The sequence below is a fragment of the Eretmochelys imbricata genome, chromosome 6 (genome assembly GCF_965152235.1).
Source record: "Eretmochelys imbricata isolate rEreImb1 chromosome 6, rEreImb1.hap1, whole genome shotgun sequence".
In the NCBI taxonomy this organism is placed as follows: Eukaryota; Metazoa; Chordata; order Testudines; family Cheloniidae; genus Eretmochelys; species Eretmochelys imbricata.
This window is the reverse complement of record NC_135577.1, coordinates 26,114,660-26,137,967: the sequence shown is the minus strand read 5'-3', so window position 1 is coordinate 26,137,967 and position 23,308 is coordinate 26,114,660. Positions and strand designations below refer to the sequence as shown.

General features: G+C 47.4%; 1 protein-coding gene across 3 annotated transcripts in view; it reads right to left on the bottom strand.

Annotated features, from left to right (window-relative positions):
• Nucleotides 1–23,308, bottom strand: part of LSP1 (lymphocyte specific protein 1) — an 85,023-nt gene that overhangs the window by 38,887 nt on the left and 22,828 nt on the right. Inside the window, exons 2-3 of one of the 3 annotated variants that reach the window (XM_077818265.1) lie at nt 8,411–8,563; nt 2,199–2,381 (exon numbers count right to left, since the gene is read on the bottom strand). In XM_077818265.1, the coding sequence (XP_077674391.1) occupies nt 2,199–2,381; nt 8,411–8,563 (336 nt within the window). The remainder of the gene's footprint in view (nt 1–2,198; nt 2,382–8,410; nt 8,564–23,308) is intronic. The other 2 variants (XM_077818267.1, XM_077818266.1) reach the window with 2 other exon arrangements.

Here is a 23,308-nt window from a genome sequence, read left to right as displayed (position 1 = left end):
AGTTACACTCCTTCAACGGGAACGGCGGACACAACTGCTGAAAAACAGGGTGAAACTAGAGTACATGACATACCTGAGAGCTCCCACAGGGCTTCCAACTCTGTGACAATATCAGCAGGAGTAGAAAAGCAGATGCTTTTAGGGAGCACAACATATGAAGCAAAATGAAATTTCCTACAGGTTTGTGAGGTACCTCCTCAGGTTCCCATAAATCACACCCACACTGAGTCAAACAAAGACAGCAGCTGGCAATAACCAAGGTTACCCCTTTGCTACATCAGTTCAACACCCTCCCTCAAAAAAAAAAAAAAAAAAATTGCATAAGGGCCAGCGCCTGGTTTTAAATGCTTTCCAGCTGACAGCTGCTTGGCAACTCCCTTCACTGAGCCTTACCTGCCACAGGTGTTTGCAATTTTCTCTCTTCCAGCAGCTGCAAAGCAGCCTCACCTCACACAGCCTATGTTTGTCAAGCAAGAAACAACGTTGCACTTTTTTTTTTTTAAGGGAGTGTTGCCAGGATGGAGCAGGCGAATAAGGTGCAACATTTCTGATCAACAAGGATAGAAAATCCTCCCCATTAAAGGCAAAGCACATGTATACCTGCTCAAACACACACACACACACAGAAGAGTGGGCCTCTTCTAGCAAGAAATCTTCATTGGAGGAGAAAGAGAGGAGGGAGGATTTGGGGGAAATGGGCCTGTTCATAATGGAGGCCCTAGTCCTGCAAGTATGATTGAAGACAATGGGATGAGTGCTGTGTAAAAAGTTCAGCATGGGTGAGTGTTTGTAGGGTTAGGGCCTTAAAGAGGAGGGAGGAGATGTCGCTTTGGATTTTATTTAGCTAAGAAGTTTGAAAAGAAATACAGCTAGAGAGACAGAGAAAACTATATTTCTGTCTGCTTTTGATGCAATGTTAATTATGCAGCTTCTCACCCTTCTGGATAAAAAGGGACTAAGAGATTTTAAGACAAAAATCCCAGTAACATCAGACTAACAATGGGGCTCAGACAGGATGTTCAGATCCAGGTATAAGCGATCCCCCAGGGAAGGGTTTGGATCCAGGGTTCAGCTCAGCAAGGGAATAGGGACCAGAAGCAAAGTGAGGGATTTGGGGGTTTACCTATTGCTGATACTGGGATGGGTGAGCCTAGGCTCAGCCATAGCTAAAGACCTACCCTCTTAATGGGGGAGGGAGGAACCAGCACTGATAAAGTACAGTGACAATAAGCAGTCTGCAAGTGCCTTTTGAAGAATTCCCCAGGCACGGGTGTAACCCACACACCTCCTGGGTGTGGTGTTCTGTCCTCTCTAGTGGCACAGAGACCACGTAGGGAGAGGGGGAGATTAATGAGTCTGCTCTGCAGTCTTAGCTAAGGGCCCTACAGCTTTTAGCTCATGCAGTAGCAGCTCATGCACTTAGCTCCCGAGGTCCCAAGTTCAACCCTGTTCGGCTGCATACGATAGCCCTATGTTGCCCACTTTTTCCTGAGAACTCCACTGCTGGGGGAGGTGCCCTGAGCAGGATGGGGGGACGATAACACGCACCATTCTGGCTGGTACCACAAGCCAGAGGCAGTGCTAGGAAACTGCCATAACTTAGAACAGCTCCCTGGGCTGCCTAAATTATGCTGGAGGTCATTTCAGCCCCTGCAGCAGCTCAGACTCAGGAGGGCGCAGAAGTGGCTTAAAGCTAATTTTGTCCTCACTGCCCTTGGACTTAACCTTCTGTGCTGTGCCTCCTGGAGGTACGTTACAGCACACAATCTGCCCCAGTGCTGTGGAAAGCTGGTTCTGACTCCAAACATCACCAAAGCATTGGGATCTGAGCTTGTCTCTCCACAATAGCACAAATTATTGTGAGTTGAACGTTTGCCTCTGAGTTGTCAGACTAGTTCTTCCTGCAGACCTAGCTCAGCCCAAACCCTCCTGCCCCCAACTAGCAATGCTCTGGGCTTGCCCTCAGCAAGATGCCACCTCCTTTGGAGGAGCCCCTTCATAGAATATCAATGTTGGAGGGGACCTCAGGAGGTCATCTAGTCCAACCCCCTGCTCAAAGCAGGACCAATCCCCAATTTTTGCCTCAGATCCCTAAATGGCCCCCTCAAGGATTGAACTCACAACCCTCGGTTTAGCAGGCCAATGCTCAAACCACTGAGTTATGCATCTCTCCTTCCCTCCCTCGCTTACTGCTGTACCTTTCTCCTATGCAAGTAGGCGCTGCTTCCTGGGCCTGTGTCCATTCCCTGGGGCATGTTTGCTCCCCCTCTTGTGTTCCCTCTGCAGCCCACCTCTGTTTGCGCTGCTCGAGCTTCTGAGACCAGTCGCTGAACCCCTCATCCTCTTCCAGCTCTGAGGTCCCTGAGGGCTTAAAGTCAAACCTGAAACACACCAGGAGAAAGATTAGAACAGTGGAACTACAAAGGATCAAAGTTGGTACAGATGATCCCCATGCTGGTCAGATTCCTTCCCTCTGCACTAACCTGGCTAGCACAACCATCCTCTAGTAGCTCCTCTCATACAGTTACAGCTGCAGGACCAATAAGGACCTGGTCTCCGGAATCCCACCCATCCTCATTCTCCATTAAAGGAGAGGTCACAAAGCAGCCTAAACCACTTCGGAAAGCACCACAGAGCAACCACATAGGAATTCTCCTGGTATAAGGGGAATCCCTGAACAACACAGCAATTCCACGTCACCCCCATTCCTGGGGCAAAAGAGACAGTGACCTGTCCTCTGTGCTCCTAGTGATTCCTGGCTCCTCAGATAGCCTCATGGGGCCACAGGAAATCCCAGCATAAGCTAGAGCTTCCTTCAGGCCACCGGTGCCTTCACATCTTCCTCTGGTCCTGCACTGAGCACAGTTTGGCCAGACCAGTGACTCTGGTGTAAAATCTTCTTAAATGCATTTAGGAACCCAGGTCCCATTCATGTTTGCCCTGCAGCTTGGGTATGCCATTTACACTAGTGCCAAGTGAATGCAAAACACTCTCAAATGAGAATGAAAGCACTTTGCACCCACTTGGCGGTGGTGTAAATCACAACACACGGGCACAGCAATGGATGAGTGAGAGAGGAAGGATGGTCCAGTGGTTAGGGCTCTAACCTGGGACTTGGGTTCAATCCACTGCTCTGCCACAAATTCCCTGTGTGGCCTTGGGTAAGACACTTAATATCTCTGTGCCTTGGTTCCCCATCTGTAAAATGGGGATAACAGCACTGCTTTCCCCCACAGAGGTGTTGGGAGGATAAATGCATTACAGATGATAAGGTGTCTGGATCTGTGGTAATGGGGGCGGGCAGACAAGTGGCTTAGATAGACTGGTCCCCATCTGGCAGTGCAAACCTACCTACGAGCCTTCTGCTTCATGCCTCACTGCCAGCAATAAGGGTTCTGGGATCAGTTTGTAGACACCAACTGTTACTGATGATGTGTGAGGCAGAACACAATCAGGCTTTGCTCTTTTGTGTCTTCCTGGACTCTTCACAGCTGGTAGCAGTTTAACAAACTTGCTCTTACCAGCAAAGTAAGCAGATATGGATTCAGGAGTGTAGAACCTTGGTGCTAAGAAAACCAAGGGGAGTTTTGCCATTGACTCCACTGAGAACTGGATGTGCCCCAAAGGCGGCAGGTACGGACAGTGAATAGGTGTCATTTTCCCAGAGTCGCTTTCCCATTTGGATTCATAACTGCACTTTACAGTGCTCCTGAAAACACACATGTTGGCAGTTCCCCTCCCCCCCATGCCACGCCACCTACTGCCAATTGCTGAGCTGGCACACGCCGGCGTAGTTTGGCACAGCCAAGTGCTCGTCCCTCTGCTTCTTAAAAAGCCCTGCAGGGGGGAAAAGGGGGACCAAGAGGAGCTTAACCTCTGGAAAGATTTCCTATCCTTCCACTGGTGAGGGGAAAACTCCCTCCTCGTTCACCAAACAGGAAAGGAAAGAGGTGAAGAAGAACTTCTGTCCAACTGCCAAGAGCCTGCAGAACTTCATCACCCTGCTGGCACGGCATATACAGCCCATGTTCCAAAGCACTGATGCAACCCAACAGCTGTGATTTCACACAAAGACACAACAAAGCCCAGTGCACAGTTGAAGCCCAGTGCACGGTAGGTGGTCGAAGGAGGATTGGCTCCTCCAGATCACATGGCTGCCTGCTGCAGAGCAACTTTGGCCCATTTTATGCTCATTGCTTTTCCCTTTCTCCTTCACCATCTAGGCTTGTGGTGACTTCAAGTGAGATACCTGAGACACATGATGGCCAACCCCAAATGTTAGAAAAATCACGGGTCAGGCCTCAAGAAGTCTTGAGATTGGCTTAAAACCAATGAGATTTTTTAAATAGATAAATGTGTGGTGGGGGGTCTTGTTTGTTTTCTGAGTTCAGAGCCTAAGGGAACACTTGGGTTACATACATTTTCCAGCTTTTCTCTGCAACCGCGGGGGCTAGAAACTTACATTTTTTAAAGAATGAAAGCTGAGATTCTCTTATTCACGTGACTCCGGCAGTTGAGTCTTTGGGGGGAAAAATCAGCTATCAGAAGCCTTGTGACAGCTGACAACAACAGACAGGCCCAGATTTAAATACCCACAATGCCCCACATCTCCAGAAGGGCCCTGGCAATGCAAGGATCTTCAGTAACTGGGGTGGCATTCACTCCTGTCCCAAATCAGGTGGTCAGCCAGTGGAGAAGCTGAGAACGTATTTCAGGGTTCTTCATGACATTTTCACATTGAACCTTCCCATATTGACTAAGTGATACAATGACAATCTGTGATGTCACAGGTGAAAGTGGAGTAGGATTTACTATTCTTGTAATTCCTAGAGGCCCCGAGTGAGACACCGTGCTCGACTCTGTTCACACAAATAGTAAGAGAGTCCCTGCCACAGAAAGCTAACAATCTGAATAGACAGGATGGGAAGTATGGTTCCTGTTTTACCAATGACTAACTGAAGCACAGATAGGGGAAGTGACTTGCCCAGGACACACAGGGAACGCTGTGGCAGAGACAGGAAAAGACTCCAGGTTTTCCGAATCCCCGGTCAGTGCCTGGGGGAAGAGCGGTCCTTGAGTGGGAAGCTCAGCCCTTAAAGGCATAGATAAAGGCCATACTCCAGTTGCGGGTAGCCAGAGCACAGCCCACTCCAGTCATTCCTGACCCCAATGCCCTCCTTTGCCAGGGACAGAGAGAGCGCTATGCTCCGTGGCAAATCCACAGCAGGAGACTGGCAGGTGGTCCCCATTCCCTCTGTGATGCTCAAGAATCTGCCCCAATGTCCTGACTGCAGCTCCTTTACCTTTCTGAAATACCACCCCCAGCGCTCAGGCTGCAAAGGTTGGATGCCACTGGGCTGGAGTTTGGGGCAATTTTGATTTCACAGCCTGGTCTCCCCCTGACTCCCCTCAGAACTCAAAATCACCAGGGAGGAGAAATAAAAGGTGTGAGAGTGGGGCTGGCATAACACCGCTCCCGCACTTCAATTCTAAATGGCTTCGCGACACTCCAGCATCCAGGCCTACAGGGAAGCCACCACAGCTGTCTGGGGGAAAAAAATGTGACCCAGATTTACTTTTGGGGCTGTGCAAAGCCCCTTACCCCAAGGAAACAACGAGGGCCTGCTTACACAAAGATGAGTTGCATGAATGGGGTGAGTCACTGTACGGGGGCGTGGTGTTTACAAAAGAGAAAGCAAAGACTTTTGGAAGATTAATGGCAGGCTGACCCCAGCTCAGCAAGCCAGCCCAGGTGGCCGTCAGCAGCTGCAGAAGAGGCTGGAGAGAAGGAAATGCAATTTCAGATGGACCGCAGCACAATAGCTCAGTGCTACCGGTGTGAGCGTATAACAAAGCAAAGAGGCTGGCTAAGGCTCATCCATAAAAGCCAGAAGTCAAGATGGCCAGCAGGCACGTTTTGAGAGAGGATGGATTTTACTATCAAACTTCCCCTATTATTCTGGGGCATCTGGATGTGGGATTTGGGTCCAGGCTCATCCCTACCTAAACGATACCTATAGGTTTCCCAGCACTCTCCCTAACCCTCAGCTCTCCATCTACAAATATTTGCATGTGTATTTGTATGGGGGATTGAACCCAGGACCTCTGGATCTTAAACAAACAAACAGACAAAAAAGCACAAACTTCACTGCCTGAGCTAAGGGACTAGGTCACCTCTAGTAACAAACTCCTAAACCTCTCTAGGTTGTCTGCCCCTCAGAGGGGCACAAAGAGTCACACTATCCTAGCATGGGTTACATTGGTCTCTATTGGCCCCGGTGGAAAGATGCCCACAAGCTTCCGATCTTTTCCCCATCCTCAATGAGTGAGGCTAGTTCTCCATGGTTTATTTTAAATTGTAAACCATGCCTCAGACCTCTCTGCGTGATCTATCGCCTTTCTCCTCCTTCCTTGTGGGCTGATGTTTATCAACAACCTTCTAATCTGCCACTGTACACTTGGATCTTTAGTTACTCAGGCCAAAAATCTCTAAACATGCCTGTCTACAATTAAACTCCTAAATCCATATTTAGGCGCCTAAGTAAAAGTGTCCTGATTTTTCAGAAAATTCTCAGCACGCACAAAGCCCACCGAAGGCAATAAAAACTTCTTGGTGCTCGGCACCTTTGACAAGCAGGTCAGGCCACTTTTATTTAGGTACCTAAATATGGTTCCAGTGCCTAAATTTAAACATTCAGGTTACAAAATTTTGGCTTTGAGCCTGATTCATTCCTCTTTTTCTAGCACACCTAAAACTCCCAGTAAAATCAATGGGAGCTTGGACTGAGCAATGAATCCCTGCCTATCAACAGAAAGAGAATGACCATGAGCCAAAGGTCAGGTCTGGGAAGGGCCGGTCTCCCCTCCAGGCCCTCCCTTAATACAGCTGGGAATTTTGTTCCTATTTATTGTATATTGCCAGAAACTGTCAACCCCCCACTGTAACATATATGAAAAATGGATCAAACACATTTTCTTTAATTACTCCCCCGCAAAAGTTGCTTCCCCACACACACACACATTTTTTGTCTATTCTTCCCTTCTCTTCTCTGTTTCACTGTGTCTTTTTCACTCTTTTCAATGGGACTACTAAACCTTAACACATGCATAAGGCCCACTCCTGTAAAGGCTTACGCACATGCTTAACTTTTATACATTGTGAATAGTCCCCCTTGCTGTAAACGGGATCACTCACAGTATAAAGTTAAGCATATGTGTACGTTTTTTCAGGGCAGGGCCTCAATGTTTGCATTATTGGGGGGTGCTATTTTTTTACTGTAACTGCTGCTTTGATGCCTTGGGCAAGTCACTTAATCTTGCTGTGCCTCTAGACATCTGTAAAGTAGAGATATCTGCCTCAGCAAGTTGATTTGAGACTTTGTTAATGAATGTTTGTAAGGCACTTTGTGATCCTTGTATGAAAGGTGGTCTAGAAATGCTCTCAATTAATATTATAAGGTACATCTTACATTTTTAATGAAAATACTTTTCTTTTTAGAGCTGGCAGAAATATTTAAATTTTCCAAATAGTGATGAAATGCTTCTCACAAAAAAGGAAACATTTTCACAAGAATTTGAAAATAAAAATCTTGAGAAAATGTTTTAAAATCCTGACAAAAATTGAACTCTTTTCATGAAAAATACTGCATTTTTTCATGAAAAAATTAGAGTTGTTTTCATGAATAAATTCAGATTTTTTCCTGAAATTTTTTTTCACAAACAAATTTTGATTTGTTTTCCCCACAATTTTGTTTGCTGTTTTTATGCCTTGGCCCTGATACTACAATCACTTATGCACGTGCTCAGCCATCAGTGGTGAAGTTAAGCACATGTATAAGTGGTGGCAGGATCAGGGCCTTACAGAGCTGGCTGACACTTTTTAAAAATTCAGATGAAATATTCTCACTATTTTTTTCAATCAGCTCCACTTCTTGTTTAATTTGGGCCCTGATCCTACAAAACACTTAATATGCTTAAACAAGTTCTGTAGACTTCAACAGAACTATGCCTATCCTTAAAATTAACCATGTGTTTAAACACTTTGCTGAACTGGGGTCTTGTACATCAATTTAACCCTTATTGAACTCTCCTCATTTAAACTCCCAGCCCCCTGCATTTTCATCTCACAGGAAAATTTAAAACTGTCCCCCTAAAAGGCTTGGTGGCAGTAGGGATAGAATCTGTGACCTCTGAATTTTAAAGCATAATCATCAATCTAAAAAACCCTCCCTTGCCAGCCAAGGCTTTACCAAGCCTATCAACCTTTATATGTGGCCCAGCTACCACCAGACAGGGGCAGAGCAGCACAGTGAGTGGTATCTGGGCCACACAAGCACGAGCCAAAAGTGAGGATTTTTGCCACTAGGATGGCGCTTGTTTGAAGAGTGTTCTACGCTCCAGCTCTTCTTACTGGTTTTCCTGTACTGGCAGCCCACTCTCTGACAAGGAGTCGGTATTGTTCAAGCCATCTTCTGCCTGGGACCTCTGCTGTTTCTCCCGTTCCCTTCTACGTCGCTCTCTTGCTGCCTCTTCCTCATCCTCCACACTCCACTGTGCTGTCAGCCTGTCAACCAGAAGGGAAATGCATTCTTAAAGCAGGCAGCCAGTTCCGAGAGAAGCAAATAAAGGGAAAATGTCCTGGAATCTCAGGAGAAAACACAGCACCGGGTGGGCCCCATTCTGTGAGTTTCACTCCTGCCAAGGAGCACTTACTTACCCTTGCAGCATGCCTGGAAGCTAAAGAAACCACTTGTGTGAGTGCTACACAACATGAGACAATAGGATTGCAGAATCAGGCCTTGTATGAGAGGGCTGGATTGCTTCTTAGGGGATGGGTAACTGTGTCTATGGTAGAGTCTTTCACATACGAAGCCACAATATGTCCCATTCTTTCCAAGGCAGTCCCATTTTCCAACGGCCTGTACCAGAAATTCAAAACTAAAACAGGATACCTAACTATCCCATAAAGCTGGTCAAAATGTATTCCATGGAACTATTTTTCATTCCCCAAAAATGCAGTTTTGTCAGACTCTAAACATTTCGTGGGGATGCGTCCATTTCAATTAAGTTTTCAATGGGAAAAAAGTCAGAACAAATCATTTCTCATTTTGTTTCGATAAGGTAAAGACGTTTCTTTTTGACTCTCATTGCAAGTCATTTCATGCTGCCCTTTATAATAAATATCGATTTCACCATTACATTACATTAATACGTTATAGGTAATCTTTTACTATAATATGAAAATCAACATGAAATAAATTCAAATGATACGGTCAAAATGAAACATTTTGACTTTATCAAAACAAACCATTTGAATGGTCCCGAATTTAAATTTGTCAGAATTTTCATTCTGTGGGAACTTTCAAAATTTCAGCTTTTATTTCCCATCTGGAATTCCCCCCCTTCCCTCCCCATTCCCCCATCCCCACCCCCAAAATGCTGGAATTTCCCACGGGACAGAAATTCTGGTTTCCAACCAGCTCTAGTATCCCATTGGATGCTCAACAGCACGATTCACACTGCCTCAGCGAGGGTGCCGCTGAACAATCCCAGACTGCAGGGAAACTCTCCCTACAGTACCTGGTGCCACCTACGCAATAGATATCATCCCACAGCCTGCCCACACGGGCTGCGGAATAGACGTCCTGCTTTTTCAGTTTGATAGTCTGGTCATTTTCCCTGTGTGTCATCCAGCCTCAGCTGGCAGTGACCGAAAAGGGCATGTGAAAAGAGGCTCTAGATCTCCGCCCAGGGGGCAGCTGTTCCTATCACACTGATATCATGGCAACTGGTGGCCCTTCTGGCAGCCTCAACGAAAAGATCTAGCATTGGATGGCCTGGGAAACTAAATCACCTTCTAACCCCTAGGTCAGAGTTGAAGCACCTTGACAGGGCAGCGTGGGGGAAGTGTGCTGCCTAGCTGTTCTGTACATGATGGTCCTGATTCAGGAAAGGCCTTAAGCGAGTGCACTTGAAAGGCATTTCAGCACATGGTCAAGTGCTGTGCAGAGCAGAGATTTGTTCCATACTCTGGGCCAAAGGAAGGATTTCAGCCCTCAGCTCCATTAGTTCTGCCCCTCTGCAGTAACATTAAAAGAATGACAAATATTATACACAACAACGATCCAGCTCTCGGAAATCCCAGGCCCTGAAGCTGAAAGGTTGCCCAATACTGTGAGAAATCCAAATCCAGGTTTGTGGGCCCCTACACTCCCAGGGAGAGAGCCCTACGTGGAGCAGACCTTGACATGTTTTCTTAATCAGCTGAGTAGTTATATTTTAATCAGAATTCCTGTGCCAAGCTGTTCCCTTGCTACAATGGTGCAGGGAATGTTGGAGGAGGGTACCCAGTGCTATCGCTCAGCCGGGCTCCAGCTGTGCTCTGTGCTGTTTCCTTCCTCCCTTGCATAGAAGAAAATCCTGGCTTGGCTTCTCCCAGAATGTCCCAGCCTCCAGATAATAAACCCTCTGTCAGCAAAGTGACCTCTCAGATCCCAGAGGAAACGATAAGACCGTGGCAACATTCCTACACTGGTGATAACATGAATTTTCATGCAGGATCCGCTCCTCCCCTTCTCGCCTCTTTCAGCACCATGCTGATCTTGGTGTGAGAAGGACAAGCTATGTCAGTGACCCGACCAGTCTAACTTCAGCACCAGCCCATCCCTGCCAGACTCCTGCTTCCTTAGGGTCTTAGACTATAGCTGTAATAGAGTGAGGGCTGAGTCATTCATGGCCCCTATCAGCCGGACTCCAGCTGCAATAGCAAGGGCTCCAATCCTTTTGCTTCATTGTAGGGGTGAGTCTATCTGACCCTGGATGTTCCCCTGGAGATATTTTTGCAAACATACATAAAGGAGAGCTTTGAGGAAAGCATTGGTTTTTGAGCAAAGAGTAAGGTCCTTTGTTATGTTGATGATTTGTAATGAGAGTAACACCCAGAGGCTCCAGGTGCGAGGCCACATGGTGCTAGGTGCCGTACATACCAGAGGGCCGGTGTACATGTAGAGCTGCACCAGTTTAACGAAAGGTGTGATTTGAAAGTGATTTAGCTAAACTGGTGCAAAAGGCTGTGTGGACATGCTTATTGCAGTTTAAACAAAGCTCATTTTTAAATCTTTACCTTAAATCAGTTAGGGACAGGTTTAAGCAAAACCTAAATAAAGTACTCAAACCAGAATACCTATGTTCCCACAGGGGTTTGCACCATCTTAATGAACCTGATGCAAAGGGGTGTGTAGACAGCATCATAGAGAAAGATGGCCCCTGTCCCAAAGAGCTTACAATCTAAACAGACAAGATAGAGAAAGTGTGGGAATGGGAAACTGAGGCACAGTAACTTATCCAAGGATACAGAACAGGTGACTGGCAGAGCTGGGAAGAGAATACAGGTCTCCTGACTCTCAGACTACTGCCATAGCTCCTAGACCACACTGCCTCAGAGTAATTGTTGCAAAGTGCTTTCCGCAGGCAGCTGTCAAGAGCCATCACTCAGGTGTCTCAAGCCAGGCATCCAAAATCATCAGTGAATTTTGAGAACCTTGGCCAACATATTTGATGTTTCTTTGACTAGCTTGTTTTCCAGCCCTTTTTTGTGTGTTCTCAGACCACAATGTGTCTGAGCTCACCTCCATTTAAAGCTCCTCACCATCCCAGTGTGGCATGACAGCACATGGCAAACACGCCAAAGACCTCAGAGGAGCTGGCGAGGAGGACTGAAAGAGCACAGAGAGAGTGGTGATTTCAGCACACTCGTGGGGTGTAGCAAAGTTACAGTGCACAGACCAGCCCGGATTTCTCGTCTCCCGCCACAGGAATGAGCTTCTTCTGCTGGTCACGACCCAGCACCACTGCCAGAAGGGACACTGCATTTTCTAAAAATTACATTACGTGAATTAAATTGCTCCCCGCTTCTCCCATCCTGCCTCTTCCACCCCGCCCTACTCCACACAGGCACAGAGAGCGTGAAGCCACCAGAAAGAAGACCCAAGCAAATCCCCTTCTTTATTCATTCCACACTCATATTTACTGTTTTCTCCATAGTTCCCATAGAAACAGTTGTCTGTGGTCCTGGCCAGGAGCCAAGGTGGGACGGGAGGGGGGGTGGGGGAGGAGGAGGTAAGATATATAAATGAAGTCATTCATTAAGCTCCGCCTCAACCTTCCTTTCTTATGTGACAGAACTTGATAAAAGTCTCTGTTTCAGAAAGGCTCTTAACCCCGTCTGTCCTGGACTCCCCCAGTCATAAGGTGTGAGGGCCCCAGAATGAGTGGGATTTTTAGAATTCACCTGGAATTCCCCAGGGGGCTGCAGTGGGGAAGAATTATAACTACCCCCTCCCACCCCCCAGGGGTGAGCTGGAGTCTCCCAGGGGGCTCCAATAGAAATTTGTGTGACAGTCATTTACATTATCAAATGAGCTTGGCTTGCAGCCCTCTCTGTTTCCCAGTTGGATGTGACTAATTCTCTCTCCATGACCTCACCGGCTCACTATTCTGTCACTGCATCTTCTGAACTGGCTGTGTGGCATGTGAGCGGAGGACAATAATAACAAGAACAAACGGGGGTGGGGGGGATTAAAATCATTGCTCGGCCCAATCGAAAGATATCCACCAAATTCACCCTGCCAAAGGACAGCCTGGCATATTGGCTTCTCTTCCAACTGACCCACATTGCAGTTATCCCAGTGCTGAGAGCCTCTTTGCCATAAACACGTGGGTCGCTGCTTTCTATTGTGCTGCACAGTGCTCAGAGGCCCGGGGCCTCCAGCTGGAGGGAAGTGCCGTCATGCTGAAAGCCTCTCCCAGGCTTCTGTCAGGAAGAGGGGGCGCACCGAACAGTCCCAGCTGCAGCTCAGGCTGGGGTTTCTCTCTGATGTCACTTGTTTGTCCGTGGCGCTGCTAAAGATGTCCCCTCTTCAAAACTTTTGAGCAGATCTGGTGAATTTCAGTGCTCAAGAAGTGTAGGGGCTGGGAGAACTGGCCAGATCCAGGCATTGCACAAGCAGGCTCTGGCCAAGCTTTCTTCACTATAGCTCTGCCAACGTGACTCCAAACTGGCCTGGATGCAACACACGCGATTCCTGCGATTCACTCCCTGCCATTCCAGTCCTAAGTAGGAGCTGCTAATTACACAGTGGCTTAAAGATAAACTGGATATTATCCACTAGGGACTAGACTTAGGCCTGGTTTACACTTAAAACTTCTACCAGCGTAGCTACATCAGTCAGGGATGTGGAAAAAAAACCACACACTTTAAGGACACAGCTGTGCTGACTAAACCTACACTGTAGACAACTAAAAAGAGCAACCAAAGAGCGCAAAGCTAACATCATTTGGGGAGATGGTGTTCAGATACTGGCAGAAACACTCTTTCTGTCGGCATACGCTGAGTCTACACTAGGGGACCGGACCAGCACAGCTATGCCAATCTAGGGTCTGTAGTGTAGACATAGCCTAAGAACACCCATATTCATTACACTTGTGGGGTTTAGCCTTATGGGTAAGGATCACAGCTGAAGGATTAGTACAGTCCATTATCTCACTGTATCCAGCCTTTCCCTCCCCTGCCCCCCAACATATAGCCAGTTTGCCTATTTTCAATTGCAAATGTACATCACAATGAATAACCAATAGATCCAGAAATTGCACATGTTAGGGACCATTTGACATTCATCACCTCTGAATCTCCCTTGCTTTAAATGCAGCCTTTCTACCAAACAATGTAAAGACCCTTCTGCACAGCACAGCCTCCCCCCGACCCCACCCCCCACCATAGGTCTGCATCTTCCTTAGCCTATCCTTTCACCCAGGAGTCCTAACTTTTGTGACGTCCTAACTTCTTGATGCAGAGACAGCTGCAAATATGTCCTGAGCACAGGACATGAGGTCAATGTGCAGAGAAGAACCAAAGAAAAGGAGGTGGAGAAAGAGGGAAAACTTGTACAGTCTCGCACAGTGGGTCTGAGTTTGACCTCCTTTCTACCCCATCCCTGGGGTTGCATAGGGTGTGATTGAGGCCAGGCCATGATAATACCAAAAGGCATATTTAAACGCATGGAATGGATTATTTATGACTGATTAAACTGTGCTCACTTGCCATGCGGCTCTTTTGCTGTAACCTTTATGATCCTGCCTCCCATCCCCTGCACTGTGAACCCTGGGGAACAGCCATGTATCATCTGATTATTCCCCAAAGCCCGCAGGCATGTTCTCCCCAGATACAATCTCCCTGCTGAAATGGAATTGGGACAAAAAAGCCATTACAATAATAGCTGCTACCCCGTCTGACCCAGATTCTCCCCCACCCCTAGTCTGTCTGCCCAGGGCTTTCTCAAAGAGGGACAAGGGGTCAGCATGGACTTCAGTGTGGAGCAAAAGCTTTCACCACCCCACGCTCACCAGCTCCTTCCTCCATCTCCGTTGTCCTCCTCACAGGCTTTCCATGGGATGGGCTCAGAGAGCAGGAGAAGCCTGACAGTGCACCCTTACATGATAGATCTCTGTGTGTGGAATTAATGAGCTGAGGGAAAGAGAGAGGGAGTGAAGGAGGAATTGCATTCATTCCAAATGCTTTGACGAAAGCCTCATCTCCAGCCCATGGGGTTCCAGTGATCTTGTAGCTGTCCTGCAGCCTGTGTGCTGTGCATGGAGTAATCATGTCCCTTTCCACCATGGTATAGAGGTGCATAATGGGTCAGCTATGCCATATTACCATGTAACAGAGCCAGTGAAGCAAGGGCAGTTGTGGGCTGCAATAAGACTCTCCAGCCATGAGTCCATAACAGTTTTAACTCTTTCTCTTCTCTACAGCTGGGACCTCTGGATCCAGATCTGGAGTTCCTCTAACTCTGCTCTTTTGAGGCAAGGTGCTGTTAACTCCCATTCTCCACAACCAAGGATTTCAAGGAAGGTCACGTTCCCTGGGGCATACTCCTCACCCACGCTTGAGGAAATGATAGTGGCCAGGCAGGAGAATTTCTGGCACAGCTTCTGCCGTCTTTAAGGGAAGTGCCCCAGACTCTGGGAATCTTTTGCATGGTTCACACTAAAAGGAAGTATTGCTGGCCCAGAACCAGCTCTCAGCACTGAAGCTAATTCCAGAAAGGAAAATGAAAAGCCTCCAATGGGGGCTTGACTTCAAGGATCTGTGCCAGAATTCAATACCCCTATGCAAGTGAATTCAGCATTCCTGTCTCCCGAGCCAGCAGTGGCAGCAAGTGCTTTACAATTATTTTCTTTGGTGCCTGTGTATGTGAGACAATCTCGTCCCCCTTCTCCCCCCACCCGCATACGTAAGGACCAGGTTAGGTGAAGGCAGCCTCAGGCTTTGGGATCACCTACTCGCACTCGCAGCAGGAATTTATTACGTGCGCCACCGTACAGTCTGGATGGTATTTCCAAAAGCAGTCGGGTGTTGACCGAACTCTGCTTCCATTGGACTCAATGGTAAAACTTCCATTGACTTCAGTGGGAGTCAGGTTCTGAGTGCTTCTGAAGATACCACCATAGAGAAGGAGGGGTGTCTGAAGCTGAAAGCAGGTGGCAATGGCAGCCCTCTGGATGTTTCCCCAGCCCCCCTCCCATTAGTTTTAGCCAAGAGGGAAGGGAGAGGAAGCTCCCCCGGACTTATTCATGGGGTCTTCCCTTCGCCAATAAACTCATTTCTAGTGACCACCAGCAAATGTGACTCACGAGACATCCGGATAGACAAAGACCTACGTCAATCAACTGATTCCTCCTGCTGCTGACTTAATATTAAGGGTGCATTTAGCATTAGTTCATAAAGGATTAATAGATGTGATAAGCATGTTATAGACATGAATTGGTCTTGTTATAGATGGTTTTAAGGGCATCAGCAGAAGATTATAAATCATGGTTATAAGCAAGACCAGTTGGACCCTATAACAATTGATTAAACCATCCATTAATCATGTATTAACCTTTGTAAATGATAAATAGAAGTCCCCTTAATACCAAATGTGACTGATCATTGTCTATGGCATGTTCTTGTGGTCTTTGTCTACCCAAATAATGAGGTTTCCACTGCTTCCCTTGAGGAGATTGTTGCAGTGTGTCTATCAGACATCACTGTTTGAGGACATGTACTGTAAGTTTTCCTCTGCTCAGTTTACTCCCATCACTGCTAGCCATACATCCCTTGGGTCAAACTAGCATCCAGCATGATTTCTCACACAGTCCTATGATCAATGGAAATCAACGTGGTAGGTGCCTAGGGACTTCTTCTTTTCACAGTCCCACTAGGTTCCCAGCTACCTCTTTAGACATCTAATACCTTTTAAAACATCAGGTCCCAATTCACTTACCCAAGGTCACCCAGGAAACCTGTAGCAGAGCAGGGATCTGAACCCAGCTCTCCAGCTAGCTCTCAACCACTGGACCATCCTTCTTCCTATGGAATGCAGGAGAAAGTGGTTTCACTCCCCAACACAAGGCACAATTTTCCCTCCGGCCGACAAAATTACTACAACGGGAGGTATCTTTAACTTAGATGACCAGAAAATGGAGCCATGTTTCTTGGGAGATAGGATTCTATGACCTATGAATAATGTTGTTTAATAGCAAAGACTCAGTAAAATCATTACCTACTTTGGTAGGTAGGAGTAGGTTGGATAGTGTGAAGAAGACGGGGTAAACCCAGTGACAGATATCCATATAGGCAGGGAGGCTAGTCTCCCAACCTATCCCTCGAGGGAAGAAATGTTTATTTTGGCGCTGAGAGATTAGCTCATTGGTCAGACACGCATAAAAAGACATTACTGTGCTGGGCCATTATTAGTTCAATTTCTGGGCTGCAAAGCTCAGTATGGAGTCTTTGTTGCAAAGTGCCTTTCTCTCATACCAAGCTTTTCTGCCATGCCTGTAGCTGTCCTATCTCAGTCATTTCCCCCCACCCATCGTATAAATCACAGCTTTGCCTACAGGATCCAGGCAGCAGGAGAGGGCTGAGCCCCACCCCCCCAGCACACACACACACACACACACCCCTTGAATCATCTCCGATCTCATCCCTGCTGACCTGTTTGGTGCAAGGAGCTGGGGAAAAGAAACACTGCTTGCTTAAAAGAAAAACAAAACAAAGCAAATCTTGAGACAGGGACAGGCCAAGCAGTACAGGTAAAATAAGCAGCAGCCCAAAGCTTCACCCATCTCCTGAACAGAAATTGAACCAAACTGAACTGGGCTTTCCAAAGAATTGTCTTCAATGCTTCTTCTAATGATTTTTCATTTTAATGCACCTTAGCTCATCTCAGCTCTGCATTGTAAGAGATTATCTTTACCCCCAAGAGTCTATACTCTAAATCAGTGGTAGGCAATCTGCAGCCCGCGGGCCGCATGCGGCCCATCAGAGTAATCTGATTGTGGGCCGCAAGACATTTTGCTGACATTGACCATCCGCAGGCTTGGCCCCCGGCAGCTCCTAGCAGCCGCTGTTCGCCGTTCCCGGCCAATTTCAATGGGGACCTGCTTCTGCTCTCGTTGACACTGGTATAAACCAGGAGTGGCCACACAGAGGTTAATAACGTTATGCCAGTTTAGAACTAGCATAAGTGAGATCAAAATGAGGCCTGATGTTTTTTATAGTACTGATGAGTCGAGAGGTTAGAATCCAGGCGCTCAACAATAGTTCTTCATTCACTCATTCTACTCCACTTCATTCTACAGAACTCCCCTGAGTCCTCGACACGTAGGGCAGAGATCAGCACATGCACAGCACTGAATAGCGGAGTGCAGAGAGGCAGTGGGAGTGTGCTTTTCAGTTCCCAGTGGGATTTAAGGTGTGCTTCCTTTATTACTGTTATTTATCTTACAGTAGCAACCAGAAGTCACAACCAAGCTCAGAGCCCCATTGTGCCAGGCACTGCACATACACATAATGAGACAGTCCCTGCCCCAAAGGGCTTACAGTTAAGACAAAGGCTGGGAGGAGGTGACAGGAGCACAGAGTGGTGAAGCATCTTCCTGTTGTCATCATGCAGCCGAGCCAGGAACAGAACCAAGCGTACTGAGATCCAGACCAACGTCCTGTCCACTGCCTCTTCTTACTGAAAAGCTCTCTCAGATTGATTTGGCCATTTTTAGACTTGCAAACCAAACCCTTTCCCCCAACATGATCACTGACCACCATCAGCTGATGCTCCATTCATCCCCAGGGATTTGCTTGCTTTATACTAAGACCGTTCAGGGTTGGCAGGAATAAACCGCACTCCATGACACTGAAGGGCTCAGTCCAACTCCCGCTGATGTCAACGGGAACAGAATTGGGCCCTAGATGGCCAATAGGTCTGGAGAAATCGAAGCTCTGGAGCAGGCTAAGAGGAATGGTGGTAACAGAATGCAATAAAATTGATCACGCCATAGGCAGCCCCTGTACTATATGGAGCAGTAACGTTATAGTTAATGGCTAGATGCGTGGCAGCTGCAGAGTTTCTAGCAGTCCAGAGAGCTAGGAAATTCTGGGAATGAATCCACATGGTATTCAGGAGGGAACGCTCACATTCCTCCATTGGCGAGAGCAGGATTAGTCAGCAGACTTTGGGGGGACAGGTGGGCAGGAACAGTGGAATGTGGGTATCCTACGAATGCAAAGCCGCTCCGGGGAAGGGAAATGGAGCCTTCCACAGCCATCCAGTGAGCTCAAATGGGGCAGGGTGTCATTCTCCCAGCCCAGGCTCCAGAGGTGGGCGTGAGGCTCTGTCTGCAAATGAAAAGATTTTGCTTGTGAGCATCTGGCTTTCGTGCTGCAAATCTATTTGCCAGCATGACGCTAACGGTTGTTGATTTAACTGTTTTAGGGGAGGCAGAGAGCTTCACAGGAGCCAGGCCTCCTGCGTTCTGTTGCCAGCGTGGCCACTGACTCACTGGGTGATCACTGACAAGTCACTTAGTCTCAGATTCTCCATCTGTAAAATGGGGTTAACAACACTTACCTACCTCACAGGGTTAGCCCGTTAAAAGTTGCAAAGTGCTCCTTTGACATCCTTTAATTGAAGGGTGCTGGATCACAACAAAGAAGACAGATTTTGGGGGGAGAAGGAGGATGGCAGATTTGCTGTCCAAGCCCTGCCTTGCTCCCAACTCCTTCATTCACAGCGAAGGAAGGGCCATAAATGTCCATGGCCTGAAATAACAGTCAGTTCCTCTGGCCGAGCTCAATGTTGCTCAAAGCCAAGAGAGAGCTCAGTGCTACAACATGCATGTGGGTGTGTTAGCACCAGGGTGGGACTGCAATGAGGACCTTCCCCTCTGCCCTTTTACAGCTTCCCAGACAACGGGTGCTGGGGAGGCTTGCAGGCAGGCTTACCCTCCCCTGTGTGGAGATGTGCACCCAGAGAAACACTCAATACCGGGTGGGGAGAGGGTAGCTGCTTCCCAGATAACATGCATCATTCCCACCCAGACAATGAGGCCTGGTGTTGACACTCAGATATCAGGAGAGCAATATGGACTGCAAACAGCACAGCACTAGAGTAGTACTAGCTATAGGGAGAGGAGGCGGGGTGGGGGGTCACCTGGGAATCCTAAGGATCAGGGCACACCCCTCCAGTGCTGTGTGATCCATCAGTCTGGCACACCGAGCCTGGTAGCGTGTCCTGGGAGCCCAGCAGAGCCCGTGCGCAAAGGCCCAACAAACGGCATATGGACATTTCTCTCCCCCGCCCCCCACTCATTCCTCTGCCTCAGTGAGCTTGCTAAGGTGCCTGACAGCTATGCTCAGACCGAGTGAGTAATGGTGCAAAGAGCGGGGGGAAGGGACGATAACAAAGGGACTGAAAGGGTATTGCACGAGGGGAGAGGCCATTGTGGATCTGCGGGCTCTTGGGGAAAGGTGGAGGCAGGGTGGAAGGCAGCGTTTTTAACCCCTCGGGCTGTACTTGTCCTCAGCAAATTGCGCTGGGATACTCAGCTGGAGCTTCTAAGTCCTCCTGCTGCTCCTAGGACCCCACCGTCCAGCAACAGCTGATCCCTGACCCAGTAGCTTGATCCCCTCCCATTTGCCTCTGCCTTTCCACCCACTGCAGTAGCTCTGCCACCCGCAACTTGCTCCCTCCTCACTCCCCAGCAGACAATTGTTTTCACCTGCCCCACTTCTTCATTGCAAGTTCTCTCCCCCACCCTGTGGTATCTAGCCCCTAGATAACCCGGGATGGGCACATAAAAAAGGTGTTTGATTAAGAGACAACCTACCCCAACCCTTCCCCCCACCGCCCACTGCTGGTGCCCATCCTGATTCCAGAATCCCAGTCACAGGTGACCTGCACCCCAGTCACCATTTCCCCCCGCACCCTCCCACAGGCTGCTTCCCTCTTTAGCCCAGAAATTCACTCCCAACCCAGCCCACCTCCCACCCCTTCGAACACTCCCTTCCCAGATCTTGTCTGGAAAGCTCAGTGCTTGGAGGGTCAAACAAAGCAGCACCAAGGAACTGAGCAGAGGATTTTTCCCATCACACAAACACTTGTGACCTCAGGGAAAGTTGTGGGGGGTGTGAGGAAGGGTAGGCAGAATAATAGGGACGGGAAAAACAACTGAGCAAGGTGATCCTCCATCAAACAAAATGTTCCTCCCAAGAGCTATGAAAAATGGAGATGACACCACAATCCGAGGAGCCAGTGGAATTGTGAGAATGCCTAAAACCCAGGAGAATTTAGAACAGGACCCATAGGCCGAACTGGTTCACAGAGTTCCACAATGCAGATCACAGCATCCCTCACTTTTAATCAAGAGATACAAGCCATGGAGCCTGTAGGTACCTGGAGCAAGGATGCTTGGCTCAAGATGCAGCATTTCATGTATGGACATGCAGTTTCCACAGGCTGCATCTCCATGTTAAGGTACCATCTACACTGGGCCTGAAAGTAAGGGGAGTATAATTTAAAATTCCATATTTTGGCTTTCCTTGCAAGTATTAATGACTCCCCAGACTGATAAGATACCAGAAGAGCAATAATTCTGAATGACTGAAGAAATGCCTTAGATCCTTCTCTCCACTGATAGCCTCCACATCTCTTCTTGATTCCCTGGCACTCCCCTTTTCTTGTGATGATATTCAGAGTTCAGATGTTGACGTTTTGGAAATTATCCTTATTATCTCTTGTTTGTATTGCATTAGCACCGAGGAATGCCGGTCCTGGACCAGGACTCCACTGTGCTAGGCGCTATACAAACACAGAACCAGCCGATGAGCCCTGCCCCAGGGAGTTGATCATGACTCAGTTAGCGCCTAAATCTTTTGAGTTCCTCCACACAAAGAAGGGAAAAAATAGAACCAGGTGCTATGAGACCAGGGGCTTTTCTATTATCCCTCCTCCACACACACACCCCTTCTTCAATTGTAATAATTAATTAAATGGCTAAGGAAATCTGATTACATGAAACCATCTCAAGGTTGCTGCTCATACTCAGAAGACAGTGGAAGCTGTATCCGTGAAAGATGCTATTTAAACCACTATTGAACAGAGGCACATACAGTACAACAGGTTTATGAAGAAGTTGATTTGTAGGTTAATTAAATAGTAATATTCTATTGTACAACACTTGAGACTCAATAAATACAGAGAAGATAAAATTCTAGCAGGGGTGCCTGGTGAACTGAATTAATCAAAAGGACAAGCAATAGCTGCATATCTTATTGATAAGAATTCATTAGATAGATAGATAGATAGATAGATCTGAAAATACAAAGTCCCATAGCTAGGTATTATCATTATTTTATGCTGTGTTGTTATAGCCATGTTGGTCCCAGGACATTAGAGAGATGAGGTGGGCCAGGTAATATCTTTTATTGAAGCAACTTCTATCAGTGAGAGAGACAAACTCTCGAGCTTGCACAGAGCTCTTACAAGATATTAATAAAAGTTATTACCTCACCCACCTTGTCTCGCAGGTATTGTCATTGCTAACTTATTACAAACAAGACAAAGCAGCCTGATGTCTGATGGATGCTCTTTTGCAATCCACTGACTGATAGAGACCATGCCCAACAATGGGAGATCCTAGGTACACATTGGAGAGAAGAAGAATGAGATAAGCTTGTAAACTGCCTATTCTTTTCGGATGTCATTTCTAGTTAATTACAGTCACTTGCGCTGGGTATTCTCTGCAATCATCAGGCGTATCCCTGGGTTCTGTTAGCCTGATGGACACTTTCCAGTCACCAACTTTTCAGATGCAAATGACGTGCTCCTGTCTAGTGTCTTCATGCAAAGCAACCCCCAGTATCCCCACTTTGCCAGTGGCCAGAAAAAGAGCAAGAAGGGCTTGTTTTACAATCCACCTCCAGGATGCAACAAGATACTGCTCATGGCCCTCCAGGGAACAACTGCCAGGGGAGAGAGCACTCACGCTCATGCCACCCGTCGGGCATTAAGGCCTCGATCCAAAGCCTGTACAAATTGGAAAAATCATCATTCCTGTATTTTTCCACTAGGGTCTTCACTGGTAGTAAATGATGCCTATGGAAACAGCATCAGTTCATTGCCAGTTCAAACAGCATCAGTTCATTGTCAACTTCTGTGGTTGACTCATGTACCTCTGGTCAGAACTTCTCCTTAAACTCTTATTTTCAGCTCCCCAAATACTTGGGGTTTTCCACTGGGCCGTTTATCTGTGCAAAGTTTATCTATTCAAAGTTCATAGGCCTCAAGCGTTATGCTAACTTGCTGAAGCTAATATCTTTCAGGATATAGGCTTGTAGGTTTCTTGCATTACTGCTGGACATAATTCAAAGCAGAATACAATGCAAAGCAGTAAATATAATAAAGGCAAACTAGCCCACTGGGCTACAATAGCAGTGAATATTAACAATGGCAAACTAGCCAACTGGGCTACACTGGACAACATGTACAACACCACATACTGAGTATATCACCACACAGAAGCACAGCAGTGAATCGCTTATGCGGGGCAATGGGGCCAGTGAAGGGCTTAAGTGCAGCCCACAGAGTCTGAGGGAACCCATGGCTGCCCTTCTCTTTAGTATGAAAATGAAGCCCCTTTAGGCTACTGTTCCCAGCTCCCATCATGCAGCATAGTTGGGCGGCTTGAATTCGTATTCAACACTGTATGCTGGGATCTGTAGTCCCCGAGGGCCGCTCCTCCCTACTAAAGAAAAGCATGGATGCAATCTCTTTATTTCCAGCAAATTACATGCAAACTTGGGGCTGCTGACAAGTTGCCAATGGGTCCCTTCTTTGGACACAGTTACAGAGCCCTAGTGTCAAGACTAAAAGTGGGGAAAGCCATCAGCAACTTCTTGCCTCCAACAGGCAAGTGTGGGAGAAAGCTC